The sequence below is a fragment of the Podarcis filfolensis genome (assembly GCF_964270895.1).
Source record: "Podarcis filfolensis genome assembly, chromosome: 10".
In the NCBI taxonomy this organism is placed as follows: domain Eukaryota; kingdom Metazoa; phylum Chordata; class Lepidosauria; order Squamata; family Lacertidae; genus Podarcis; species Podarcis filfolensis.
This window is the reverse complement of record NC_139612.1, coordinates 71,975,143-71,989,590: the sequence shown is the minus strand read 5'-3', so window position 1 is coordinate 71,989,590 and position 14,448 is coordinate 71,975,143. Positions and strand designations below refer to the sequence as shown.

At 45.4% G+C, this 14,448-nt stretch overlaps 1 protein-coding gene across 2 annotated transcripts; it reads right to left on the bottom strand.

Moving 5' to 3' along the window:
- Window positions 1-1,398: 1,398 nt before the first annotated feature.
- LOC310743101 (C-type lectin BpLec-like) lies at window positions 1,399-9,647 on the bottom strand. 2 transcript variants are annotated; one of them, XM_083573210.1, is made up of 6 exons: window positions 9,590-9,647; window positions 7,930-8,021; window positions 7,186-7,298; window positions 5,779-5,910; window positions 2,142-2,268; window positions 1,399-1,579 (listed from the first exon to the last, which is right to left on the bottom strand). In XM_083573210.1, exons 2-6 carry the CDS (start codon window positions 8,000-8,002, stop codon window positions 1,482-1,484), a joined length of 543 nt encoding a protein of 180 aa, XP_083429336.1. In that variant the 5' UTR covers window positions 8,003-8,021; window positions 9,590-9,647; the 3' UTR covers window positions 1,399-1,481. The 2 variants fall into 2 exon arrangements, with proteins under 2 accessions (XP_083429336.1, XP_083429337.1); XM_083573211.1 differs by having other exon boundaries at window positions 7,186-7,295.
- Between the last annotated feature and the right edge of the window lie 4,801 nt (window positions 9,648-14,448).

Below are 14,448 nucleotides of genomic sequence, written 5' to 3'. Positions count from 1 at the left end.
CGGACTTTGCACGTGCCTGCTCTATTGGCTAAGCCAGACCTGCTGTGATCTACTTCTGTTATTTCAACTACAGATCCAGGCTGTTCCCAGGGTGCTGCATTGCTCTATTGGCTAAGGCAGGCCTACCTGCACCAGGTGAAAGGGATTCCTGAAGCCATGGTGCTCCCTGGAGTTGCAGCCAAACCTCATTTTCCAGCCACAGGTGCATGCTTGAAAGCTCCAGGTCCAAACAGTTTTCTTTCTCTCCCAGCTCTTTCCCGGGCAAAATCTGCATTTTACCACTGAATTGGAGGCAACTGTTCCCACCAATTCAACGGTAAAATGAGGGTTTTCCCAGAGGAAAGAGCCAGGACAAAAACCCCCAAAACCCCTTCTTGGACACGGAGCTTTAAAGCCCTGACCGAAACACAGCACCAAAGGAAGTCCCTTGAGCCAGTCACTGCCCCTCAGCTTAAGCCTACCTCATAAAGCTGTTGTGTGGGTTAAGGGTGGAAAGGGAGAATCATTGTCACCACCTTGAGCAACATGGGGGGGGGGATGGGATGGGATAGAAACGCAATAAATAAAGGTATCAAGGCATTTATACACCATCCCGCTTTCCTTCCTGCTGGTGTCTGCACTGCAGTTTCCTGATTATGAAATGCTACAGTTTTAAACACCCCAGTTATGTTAGGAATCATTCTGCAAAGAAATAGAAAAGATGACTGTAACTTTAAGAACCTTTTCTGTGAGTTCTGGGTGTGGTTTTCTAGGCTGATTAGACACAGCTGGTGATGTGTATAAAAGAAAAGAAGTTGCAGTTAGAATTTTGCCTGCAGAGAGAGAACACCCACATGCTTTGTGTTTGTTGTTTTTGTATAGCTGTAATAAAACCTTTGTTTGAGTGTTTTACACCGGTCTTGTGGTTCTGTCATCTGCCACCAGAAGAAAAAACCCCTCTAACAAATCATTCCATGGTTTGGTTGTTTCAGCAAATGGCAGCAGGAGGAAGATGGCACTGCAATCCTCTGCTCACCTCTGGACAGCTGCTGCACTAAGCAGTGATCCAGTTTAAAGATGCAAAGCAGAAAGGATGTGGGTTTGGGGGAGGGCAGGACAGAAAAGGGGTGAAGATCTTTCAGATGGGATACTGAAGAAATGAAAAAGCATCGGTCAGAAATCTAAGAGAGCCAGTGGTGTTAGAGTGTGGCATAGGTGCCAGAGCACCCACCAAATTCCCCTTGAACGGGCTGGGCACCCACAGTTTTCTGAGCCAGAGCAATGCGCACACACTGAATCGTTGACGTGTGCTTTCAAGGTGCGATGGAGGGACAGGCACAGAGAAAGCTGCTTGCTTCAGAGACTTTATTGCTGCCACACTGTGGCAGTCAGAAAGGAGAGGAAAGGAAGAGCTTTTTCTGCCTGGCAGAGGAGAGGCCAAGCAGCAGAGAAGGAAGTCCACCAGGGCAGCAGAGAACAGAGGAGGCCCCCGCCTCTGCTGCTCACTCGCAGCCATTTTCCGCGGCAGACATCTCAGCCTCGTACTTGCAGACATAGCTGTTCTTACGGCTGCAGAGCTCGTCGTTCCATTTCCTGAAACCTAAGCAGGGAGACAGGAATTAGCGCCAAAATTTGGGATGAGCAGAAGCAGAATGATAGGGGTGGATGGCACCCACAAAGGGCATCTAGCTCAACCGGCTTCAATGCAAGAATCTCAACGAAAGCATTCATGACAGATGGCCAGCCAACCTCTGCCTAAAAATCTCCAAGGAAGGAGAGGCCATCACCTTCTGAGGGAGGCCTTTCCACTGTCAAACAGCAGGAATCTTTTTGTCCAACATAGAGATCGAATCCATGACCCGGAGATGAACAGTCTCCTGCTCTACCAAAAGGGTGCTGGATTAGGTGGACTCCCCCCCCCCAACCCCCACTTGGGCCTGATCCAGCTGCTGCAGCCAGGCTGTCCTGAGGTTCTGGGTCATGAGGAAGGCGGTGTTCGTGGCAGCATAAGCACTGGCCAGTCAGCCCTGTGCACAACCAGCTACTACAACAAAGACCCACCACACCCTGTCTCCGTTCCGCCAGGGTCAGGGAGGAAGATGGAGAGTGAGGGGATTCCCAGCCCACAGAGTGCAATGCACACCTTTGCCCAAGCTTCTCACCTGTTGTTCGCCACAGCTCCACACACCACTCGCCAGTCTTGCCGTGATTATTGGGCTGCCCGGTGCTCCACTGCGTGTGGTCGGCAATGAGCCCATCACTCCACTGCCAGGATGTGCTTCCAGGAGTCTGGGGGAACACAGAAAATGAGGAAGGAGTGGCCCTTATGCCTCAAGGGGTGGGTCAAAGGAGGAGGAGGGCAGGAGTTCCCATAGGCTCATAAGAGCAAAGTTCAGGCAGGGGCACCTTCCCCCAAAGCACTCAGTAATGGTTGGTAGTGGACCTCCCTGCCACAGGCATCAGGCTCGATCTGGAGAGGGCTCCCAACTAAGTGAGAGGCAGCCTGGTGTAGTGGTTAGAGTATCAGACTAGGAGCTAAGGAGGACCAAGAAGCTCATTGCTTGTGGCCTTGGGAGCTGGTCCCTGTCTTCTCTCAGCCTGACCTACCTCACAGGGTTGTTTTGGAGATTAAATGAGGAAAGGGAGAACTACATGTGCGCCTTGAGCTCCTTGGAGAAAAGGGTGGGGTATAAATGCAATAACTAAGTAAAAACAGCACTTGCTTGGCATGCAGAAGGGCTCAGGGCAGAGTCCCCCATGGCATCCCTAATTAAAAGTGTCACAGCCTGCGATAAACACGCTTGGACCCTTGGCTAGATGGGCAGTGAGAGAAAGCAGCAGCTTCCCATGCTGCCAATGACAAACTCTTGCTTTTGGCTAATAAAAACGGCAACTCACAGAACTGGAGAGTTGGGAGGGGACACCAGGGGCCATCTAGTCCAACCCCCTGCAATGCAGAGGAACCACACCTAAATAGTTCCTCTGTTTAAAGATTTCCAGGGAAGGAGAGTGTGCCACCAGCTCTTTCCTGAATGGAACATGATGCATCCCAGAGGCCCTTCTGGCAGAGAGAAGAACAGAATGAGGGCTGGACAAGGTGACCGTTAGCTGGATTTGTAGCTGATTTTAAAGCCAGGCTCTTTGGAGTGCAGCAAGACCTTGCTTTGCTTTGAGTATTTCTCAAGTTAAATGTTTTGTGGAGGAGTTGTTTGTTTGTTTGTTTTTGTAATATTATATTTATTCTACTCTTGCCACACTGTCAATTTTTTCTCATTTCTTTTGTCATTTGCCAACACATTCTGTATTTTGTATGTGTCTGCATTTCCAGGACTCTGTTATTTTGATGTTCTGAGTGTTTGCTATATTTTCCGTAAGCCAATCTAGGCACATATCATAGTAGTGTAAAAGCAGCATGCAAGCAAACTCAGTCAATCTCCGGTCCTTCCCTCCAGCAATGCTGAGAAGGGGGAAGGAGCAGCCTTGAAGCAGAGGAAGAGCAAAACTGGGGCGGGGGGGGGGCAAGTTCCTCACTCATGCACTGCTTCCCCCCTCCCCCATTTAAAACAAAAGGTGTGGGTTTGCGCACTAGGGAGGGGGAGTTTGCACAGAGCATAGATTAATGGAAGCAAATAGAAAGGGCTGGGGAGAAGCTAAGAGCCTTTTGGAGCACACCCATGTTGACAATAGTCATCTTTTCACGGTCATTTAACAAATAATAATAGGTGACATGAGCATCTCCTGGACTGATGGGAACAGTCAACTTCTCTTTCTCTCTCTCTCTCTCTCTCTCTCTCTCTCTCTCTCTCTCTCTCTCTCAGAAGCATTATTTTAAAGTGGTCATGGAGAGCAACAAGGAGACCATGGCCTTTAAACCACATTTGATGCACCTTCTTGCCTTCAAAGCATCATTTATGCCTCACAGAGCTACAATTCCCAGAAAGGCCTTAATAAACTACATCACCCAGAATTCTTTGCAGGAAAGACAGCTCTTTGAATGTGCTTCAGGAGTGTAGACTGCAAGCAGCCAGTCTGCACTGGTTTCCAGTTTGCTTCTGGGGCAATCTTAAGGTGTTACTATTAGTATATAAAGTCCTCAATAACTTGGGACCCGTTTACCCGTGAGATATCCTTACCCCACACAAGCCCACCTGACTGCTTCAGATTGGCGGAATGGGCACAACTGCAGGTGCCACGTAATGCCCATTCCACATTTTCAAGAACTCAAATCTTTTTGCGTGGCAACTCCTTCTCCTCTGGAACTCCCTGCCTCTTGAGATCAAGCAAGCACGTTCCCTGCGCTGTTTTCAGCGTCTGCTATAAAACATTCCTCTTTAGGCAAGCCTACACCCAGAAGTTTAGAAGGCTGCTGTGAATTCCAACCTGTGTTAGTGTTTCAGCTTCCTGCATCACAAACTACGGTTGTGAATTTATCTTTATGAATGTGCAATGGGCATTACCGTATTGGCCTGAATACCACACTTTCCCCCCCAAATTCCGACCATGAAAAGTGCAGCTTAAATTCACAACCTTACAAAAATTGGCTTTTACGATATCGCTGTAGGATTTTCTTCTACTTTTGTCATTTACGGGTGTGAGTGTCTGCAGAATTTTAAGGAAGCGGCTTATATTTAGGTATTGTCTTTTTTTTCTCCACCCACCCCCCTTGAATTTTAAAGGTGAGGGTTATTTGTGGATGTGGCTTATATGCAGGCCAATACGATATGCAGCAGTGCCAATTCTGCAGATCAAAACGGCTGAGGGGGTGGCATGTGGGTCCCTGCTTGAGTTGTGTGGTTTGGGGGCCCAACTCATCCCTGTACAGTGGTACCTCGGGTTACATATGCTTCAGGTTACATACGCTTCAGGTTACAGACTCCGCTAACCCAGAAAAAGTTCCTTGGGTTAAGAACTTTGCTTCAGGATGAGAACAGAAATTGTGCTCTGGCAGCGCGGCAGCAGCGGGAGGCCCCATTACCTAAAGTGGTGCTTCAGGTTAAGAACAGTTTCAGGTTAAGAACGGACCTCTGAAACAAATTAAGTACTTAACCCGAGGTACCAATGTAATGGCAAGTTACAGGGCCTCAGTCCAGGATCCCTGAAGGAGTGTCTCCACCCCCATCGTTCTGCCCTGACACTGAGGTCCAGCTCCGAGGGTTTTCTGGCGGTTCCCTCCCTGCAAGAAGTCAAATTACAGGGAACCAGGCAGAGGGCCTTCTCGGTGGTGGCGCCCGCCCTGTAGAACGCCCTCCCACCAGATGTCAAAGAGAAAAACAACTACCAGACTTTTAGAAGACATCTGAAGGCAGCCAAGTTTAGGGAAGCTTTTAATGTTTAACAGACTACTGTATTTTAATACTTTGATGGAAGCTGCCCAGAGTGGTTGGGGAAACCCAGCCAGATGGGCGGGGTATAAATAATAAATAATAATTATTATTATTATTATTATTATTATTATTATTATTATTTATAAGTTCTTTTTAACTGGGGGTTTTTCATGCTGTGTTTTATTGCTACAACCTGCCCTGGGACCTTGGGGTGAAGGGCAGGCAATAAAGAACAAGATGAATAATAATAATAATAATAATAATAATAATAATAATAATAATTTATTATTTATACCCTGCCCATCTGGCTGGGTTTCCCCAGCCACTCTTGGCAGCTTCCAACAAAACACTAAAATACAATAACCTATTAAGCATTAAAAACATTAAATGAAATTGTGTGAAGGGGCTAAGCTCTGGGGAGTGGGGGTTGCTTAAGGTGGGGGTTGGTGGGTGCGCATGGGGTGGGGAGACCAACCTTGGCAATATTGTGGAGGCCAATCCAGATGTCCCCGTCAGGCCGAAACCTGGAGAGGTACCTGCGGAGGCGGCAGCACTCCTTCTTGGTCAGGATGGAAGCCAGGTGAGAACCTTGTTGCTGGCACTCTTCCTAAGCCGGGGCAGGACAAGAGTGAAGTCAGTTCAGAGGCGTTTTTAATTAGGAATCCTAACAGTGAGCATTCCAAATGAAAGCAAAAACATCTCTCTTTACGCAGTGAAAGCAGCCAGAATTTTAGTAGCCAAATTCCGGAAGAGCGAACTTACAGCATCTAGAGAGGAATCGCAAAAATGACGGAGGCAATAAGAAATCAATCAACAGACAAAGTAAAACAAAAAGACTATTTGTTAAATAAATAGTTAAGCTAAGCAACAAGTTGATTAAAAAGAAAGGAAGATGGAAAGGACGGGAAGTCAAATGTTGATGGAGAAAGTCTATTATTAGGAAATTTGTATATATATTCCTTTTTTATGACTTTGAGTTGTGGTTAACAATGAATTCAAGTTTATGTTGTATGGATGCAGTTATGAACAATAAAGCAAAAGAAAAGAAAATACAAAGTAAAAAAAGAATGGGAATGTTTTAACAATTACTTAACAAAACAAGGTTCCAACAATAAGACTTGGCTGTGTCTTGAATAATCTTGCAAATAGTAAAATATTTTTCTTCTTTCCAAGATGAGGAAAAACAATTAAATACAGGGGGGAAATAGGAATACTCGAAATGAAACCGTAATGAGGTAGGAGGAAGTCAACAATATAATAAATTGAAAAGGGATTCAACCCAAACTGAAGGTTGAAATGTACAAAAAAACACTAATATTGGTTTGAATTATATTAAGTATTACTTTACAATAGATGAGTATTTTTATTATTTCAATTGTCATTTTGACACAGTTGCTTTTTCTTTTCTTCTTGTTTTTTTTCTTAGATACTGTATTGTATAACTATACTACTATATAAATCTTATATTTGTAAATAATCTCATTATATATAAGTCAAGATCTACATCAGTCTAAGAATAATCATTTAAGATTCTAGATTCAGGTAGGTAGCCGTGTTGGTCTGACACAGTCGAAATAAATCAGAAGTATCTGAAGAAGTGTGCATGCACACGAAAGCTTATACCCAGAACAAACTCAGTTGGTCTCTAAGGTGCTATTGGACAATTTTGTGATTTTTTATTTTTATTTGTATTGACATTGTAAGATTGTTTTATCTTTTTCCCCTTTTCTTTTTATGTATGCTTTTTTTCTGTTTGCTTTTCAATGTATATTTTTATAAATAAATAAATAAATCCGTCAGTTCAAGAGCGTCTCTCTGGAAAGAGCAGCCTTGCCGGGTGTTGGGTCTGGTGTGAATGATCCAGGCACGACTCGGGACTCACCTCGGCCTCTTTCCAACACTTCCGGTCAGAGAAGTATCCATAACAGCTGCCCTCGTAGAAGAGCCAGTCCGTCGGGCAAGGAGAAGAGGGGCCCTCTATCGAGTTTTCAGCTGCTTTTGAAAGAGGGTTGGGTGAAGACCAGAGAGAGAGAGAGAGATACAGGATCCTGGGATTCTTTAGCTGCGGTTACTGCTCTGCCGGGGGTTAGACTAGATAGCCTTTGGAGATCCCTTCCAACTCTACATTTCAATGACTGGATGGGCCATTGGCTTGGCAGGCTTCCTGATCTCTTAAGACTTTGTGCAAAGATCAGCACAGCCATCAGGCGTCACCAGCAAAAATTAATCTCCATCTCCTGTGAGAAGAATATTCCCCACATAGACAATAGCAGGGTAAACACAGAAGAAATGAACCAAGATAGCCAGTTTACTTACTTGAAGCTCTTTCAATTCCCCATTAAGCCAAGTCAACAAAATGAGGAACCGGCAGGAAACAGGCAGTGCGCTGTAATGGTTAGAGTTTTGGATCGGGACCTGGGAGACTAGGGTTGAGATCCCCACTCAGCCATGAAACTCACTGGGGGCTCACTGCATTTCTAGGCCCAGATCCAAGGCTTCAAGGTCCATTTCTCAGGGGTTTTTGATTTTTTGTCCCACATGCCCCTCTGAATGCCAGTCTGGTCCTTCCCTTTGGCCCTTTGCCCACTGATTCTCCAAGGCACAGTGAGGAGGGACCCCGACTCACCTGCTGCAGAGGGGCTGCCAGCCCAATGGCCAAGGAAGCTCAGAGCAACGATGATGTAAGCCGCGGTCCCCATGGCCTGGATCCTTCCTTGCCTGGAGGGAAATGGAGGGAGGGAGGAAGCACAGCAGAGAAAGGCAAGGATGTCCCACAAGCCCCAAGGCTGGGCTTCCAGAAGGCTTTGGGTACCAGTTAGCAGGTCTAGCAGGTCTCAGAGGAAAGTTGCTCCACCCTCAAACTCCTGGGAAATTCCCACCGGAGTGGTACCTATTTATCTACTTGCACTTTGACATGCTTTCAAACTGCTAGGTTGGCAGAAGCAGGGGCCGAGCAATAGGGGCTCAGCCCGTCATGGGGATTCGAACCACTGGCCTTCTGATCAGCAAGTCCTAGGCTCTGTGGTTTAACCCACAGCGCCACCCGCGTCCCTTTCGACTTCCAATTACAAGACAGGAAAATCCAATTAGCCATCAGGAAGAACATTCTGACAGCAAGAGCTGTCCCACAGTGGAATGGTCTCGACTCGGGAGTTTGGGGACTCTCCTTCCTTGGATGCATTTAAGCTAACAGACGGCAGCTAATGGTTTGAGGTTGAATTCTGACAATATGGAAGTACTGTTCTTGGGGAACAGGGGGTGGGGGATTCCCTGGTCCTGAATGGGGTAACTGTGCCCCTGAAGGACCTGGTGCGCAGCCTGGGCATCATTTTGGACTCACAGCTGTCCATGGAGGCACAGGTCAATTCTGTATCCAGGGCAGCTGTCCACCAGCTCCATCTGGTACGCAGGCTGAGACCCTATCTGCCTGCGGACTGCCTTGCCAGAGTGGTGCATGCTCTAGTTATCTCCCGCTTGGACTACTGCAATGCGCTCTATGTGGGGCTACCTTTGAAGGTGACTCGGAAACTACAACTAATCCAGAACGCGGAAGCTAGACTGATGACTGGGAGCAGCTGCCGAGACCATATAACACTGGTCTTGAAAGACCTGCACTGGCTCCCAATACATTTCTGAGCACAATTCAAAGGGTTGGTGCTGACCTTTAAAGCCCTAAACAGCCTCGGCCCAGTATACCTGAAGGAGCGTCTCCACCCCCATCGTCCATCCTGGACACTGAGGTCCAGATCCAAGGGCCTTCTGGTGGTTCCCTCCCTGCGAAAAGTGAGGTTGTAGGTAACCAGGCAGAGGGCCTTCTCAGTGGTGGTGCCCTCCCTGTGGAACACCCTCTCACCAGATGTCAAGACAAAAAACAACTATTTTACTTTTAAAGACAACTGAAGGCGGCCCTGTTTAGGGAAGTTTTTAGTGTCTGACGCTGTATTGTTTTTAATATTCAGTTGGAAGCCACCCAGAGTGGCTGTGGAAACCCAGAAAGATGGGTGGGGTATAAATAATAAGTTGTTGTTGTTGTTGTTGTTGTTGTTGTTGTTGTTGTTGTTGTTGTTGTTGTTGTTGTTATATAAGCAGATGTTGGGTGGCCATCTGTCATGGACGCTTTGGTTTCCTGCATTGCGGGGGGTGGACTAGAGGACCTTGGGGTCACCTCCCAACTCTACATCTCTTCCCTTCTAAGGGAACACCGGCTTAAAATCAAAGAAACCCTCAGCTCCAGCCCTCGTGAAACTAGACAAAGGACAGGGGCCTTTTTCTCACCAGTCACTCACCTCTGTGTTTAAAAGGCTCCCGTTTTGTGCTGGTCCCCGGGTGCAGAGTGAGGCCGAGATGCCAAGCGGTTGCTATATACCCTTACAAGAGGGAGGGGCTGGGAGACTTAACCTGGGCCTGGCATGTCTCAAAACCTCTTGCAAACAAAGTCTCAGGAGGATCCTGTCCCGCCAACCAATTTGTGCCAACTTGGGCAGGCGCCCAGTGGAGGAGGGGGGTCAGGCAGCAGCAGGAGAAGTTCTATTATCTGCTTCGCTCCGTCCCATGAAAGATCAGCTAGGAGAGGATTTGAAGCAGCTTTCAAGCAGAACATATTTTATTCCCACCCAAGTTGGTGTTATCATCTTTTTTTAATCACCATCTTTGGTGAAACGCCTTGAGATCTGCGGGTATAGGGCAGTATACAAATTTAATAAACAATAATATATATAATTGAAATAAACAAAAGAAACATTCTTCATCATCCATTAATACAAAAATATAAAACAAATCAACTAAAAGAAATGGGGGGAATTTTTTTTTTTATAATATTTTTATTTTTTCCATATAAACACAACATACATAAACATACAAAGACAAAAACAGAACAAAAAACATGTATCATTTCATGTCCTAATTTCTTATACCTTTCTTCCCCGACTTCCTCATGCCTCCCTTTTCTGTATTCCAAATTCTTATCGATTGTTCAGCAAATCTTCCCTTATTTTAATTTAAATTTAGACTAGTCTTCCTTATTCTCCTTGTCTTAACCATAGCTAATAGTAACCATTTACTTTCCAGTCCAGCATCATTCTAACTTTCATTAATTTTGTAATATTTCTTTAAATAGTCTTTAAATTTTTTCCATTCTTCTTGCGCTGCTTCTCTTCCCTGGTTTCAGATTCTGCTCGTCATTTCTGCCAAACCCATGTAGTCTATCACCTTCATTGAATTTTCTAATATAATAGAATAAAGAATATCTTCTTACTTTGCAGAAGTTGTATGCCAAGTAAAGGGGGAATGAAAATATAGATCAAAATGTTTGAAATTTTCTTTTGTGGCTGCACGTCTATCGATTGTCTGGAGATGGAAAACCTTGTCTAAAATTGATGCCACCTTAGGGTGGGGAATCATAATGGAAAATTGCACTGCATGAAAAACTTACCTGCATGAAAAACTTCAATAAAAAACCAGAGGCCTACCTCCTGGGAATAACAGATTTGGATATTCCACAAAAGAGGAAGGGTATCTTTTTATATGCGATGGCGGCAGCAAGAGTTTTGATAGCAGCAAAATGGAAGAGTAATGAAATCCCCTCTATACAAGATTGGATCCAAAAGCTGACAGAATATGCCGAATTAGATGGTTTATCAGAAAAAATAAAGAATGAATCAAAACAGGAATTTGTTTCAAAATAGGAGGTTTTCAAAGATTATCTGAAAAATAAATATAGTAGTTTAAATTCTGTTGCAGCATTCGAGGAACTTCAGTAATACTTGCAAGGTAGATACAGTGGTGCCCCGCAAGACGAACGCCTCGCAAGACGAAAAACCCGCTAGACAAAATGGTTTTCCGTTTTTCAATGCGCTTTGCAAAACGAATTTCCCTATGGGCTTCCTTCGCAAGACGAAAGCCCATAGGGAAATCTCCAGGACAGCGGGGAAGCGCAGCGCGCCTTCCCCTCTGTTCCCGTACCTGTCCTGAAGGCTTGCGGTGGGGAGAAAAGCCCTTCTCCGCACCGCCAGCCTGGCAAGCGGTCTCCATAGGAACGCATTAATTGATTTTCAATGCATTCCTATGGGAAACCGTGCTTCGCAAGACGAAAAACTCGCAAGAAGAAAAAACTTGCGGAACGAATTAATTTCATCTTGCGAGGCACCACTGTATAAGAAATTAGATTTATTGAGAATAAGTTTAATTATGATAAAAGCATGTACTGGCAAAAGTAATATGAATTTGAAATATGGAATAGACGGGAGGTTGGGTCTTTAGTGTTAAGACCAATAGATGTTTTACTGTTTGCTGGAAAAATTATGTGTCTATGGTTATTTTTGTAATTTGTGTGTAATTTGGTATTTGTGTGTGTGTTTTTTCTTGTTGTATAAATAAAAAAACTTCTAAAAAAATTAAAAAAAGAAAAACTTACCTGCTGCACCTATTTTTTTGAACGGAAAAACAGAGCGAACCTCTCTTGTCTGCGTTTGGTTGTATTTTACTGGATACATTTAAAAAAGAAATTTGCACTGGTCTCTTCCACAAGTGTCTCAGTAAATGTGGAATAAGTAACATCCAATTGGTTGAGAATTTTTCTGGATATAAAAGCGAGCCTTTTGCTTTCGCTGCTCCTTGCGTCTCTGGTGGTTTTTGCTGTAGTTTTGGGTTTCTGCTTATCCGGCAAGTCGTGTGCAACTCACTCTTAATCTCCCATATCCTGAGGCAGAAACCTCCCCTGACCTGTCTGTATCTTGATAGCAAATATCCTGACAACCAGCTCTTTCGTGTCTTCTTGTGAATGTAACATCCCAGGCCAACCTTGGTTCGGCTCGGTTTAGATTCCATGTGTTTTGTCTCAGGAAGTTCTGTTTTGCTATTTAAGTTATGTGGATAACATTTAATTAAAAAAAAAATCTTTTGAAAGAAAGAGGAGCATCAAACTGATGAGTTATGCGGAGTTGGCAAAGTTGACATATAAATCATGTGAGAAGGACGATCATGACTTCAAGAATGGGATTTTTTTTACAAACTATCTAAAAAAAACCCCAAAATGATTTGGACTGCTTGGCAGGTTTTGAATAAGCACCCACAAATTTATTAGTAGAATATATGATAGATAAGGCAATGATATGTACAATTTTTAACATGCAGAGAAAAATATGTGTAAACAAATCAGAGAGGGGAGCTGAGGGAAGTCCTTAGGGGGTGGGAGAGGGAGGGATGGGGGGAGAAGGGGGGAAAGGTAATTGGTTATTCTGGCTGATAATTCGTTTTGTTAAAACTGGTTAATAAAAAAAGAAAGAAAGAAAGAAAGAAAGAAAGAAAGAAAGAAAGAAAGAAAGAGGAGCACTAGCACTAGAAAAGTGTGTGCTCTCAAGGAGCTGAACCCCAGAGCCAGAAACATCACCGAAGCACCATGGGAACTGTTGTTTGCTAAGGGCATGGAGAACTGTGAGGAGACCCCAGTTCCCCTCACAGAGCTTTGATTCCCAGTGTGGTTTTTAACCATTAATCCCTCTTCATGGTAAACCCAGAGAACTGTAGTTCTAGGAGCCAGTGTCGTGTAGTGGTTAAGAGCGGTGGACTCGTAATCTGGTGAACCGGGTTCGCGTCTCCGCTCCTCCACATGCAGCTGCTGGGTGACCTTGGGCCAGTCATACTTCTCTGAACTCTCTCAGCCCCACTCACCTCACAGAGTGTTTGTTGTGGGGGAGGAAGGGAAAGGAGAATGTTAGCCGCTTTGAGACTCCTTCGGGAACTGATAAAGCGGGATACCAAATCCAATAGCTGTCCCCTAACCAGTCTCAGCATCCTTAGCAAACTGTGGTTCCCAGGATTCTTTGGGAGAAGCCAGGACAGTCAAGTCATGAGGTCCAGCTCCGAGGGCCTTCTGGCGGTTCCCTCACTGTGAGATGTGAGGTTACAGGGAACCAGGGAGAGGGCCTTCTCTGTGGTGGCACCCAGCCTGTGGAACACCCTCCCATCAGATGTCAAGGAGATAAACAACTACCTGACTTTTAGAAGACATCTGAAGGCAGCCCTGTTTAGGGAAGCTTTTAATGACTGGTGTTTCAATGTATTATTATTCTTCTGTTGGAAGCCACCCAGAGTGGCTGAGGAAACCCGGCCAGATGGGTGAGGTATAAATCAATTATTATTGAAGATGATGATGTGGTATAAGAGTGCTTTAAATATATGGCTTGGATGTCACCCTCAAGGTTTCCTGGGCAAAGAAACGAGCCTTTGCTTGTTCTTAGTTTGGGATGCTGGCTGTGGAACTCTGGCAAACATTGACCTGGCCGGAGAAGGGGCTTCCAGGGCTGTAAAGGTAAAGGGACCCCTGACCGTTAGGTCCAGTCGTGGCCGACTCTGGGGTTGCGGTGCTCTTCTCGCTTTACTGGCTGAGGGAGCCGGCGTACAGCTTCCAGGTCATGTGGCCAGCATGACTGAGCCACTTCTGGTGAACCAGAGCAGCGCATGGAAACGCCGTTTACCTTCCCGCCGGAGTGGTACCTGTTAATCTGCTTGCACTTTGATGTGCTTTCAATGGAGGGAGGTGGAAGAAAAGGGGCTCTGAACTGATGTTTCAGCCAAACGATGCCTCAAGGATGTATTTTTTCATTTATTGTGGGCGCCTTTTCCCCTGAGCTGCACCATAAACCCATGGTAAATCCAGCAATGAAACATTTCCCTTCCCTTGATGCCCTAAGCCCATGCTCATTTTGCTTTGTGCTTCATCCAGCCCTGCCCTTGGAAGGTGGTGATCTCCCATTCATTGGAGGTTTCTCAACAGAGGTTGGAGGACCACCTGCCAGGGATTCCTGTATTGCAGGGGGTTGGTCTAGATGACCCTTGGGGATCCCTTCAACCCCCCCCCCAATGCTTTACTTCTGTGATTTGTGGAGCGTCCCCACCAGCAGTGGCTGCAGATATGTAATGGGTTGTTTTTATTTTACCAGCTTTTCTGCTGCAAGGGGAAATCCCGATAAAGTGAAAGCATATTATGGGCTGGCATCATGGCCATTGCAACAAATAAAACCTCATATGCACTGTGAGGCACTGGCACACAGAAATGACACTCCAGGCAGGGCAGTCACACTTTGCACCTGTTCTTCCCCAAAATCTATCAGAAACAGGATGCTGAACTAGGTAAACCTAGTCCTGA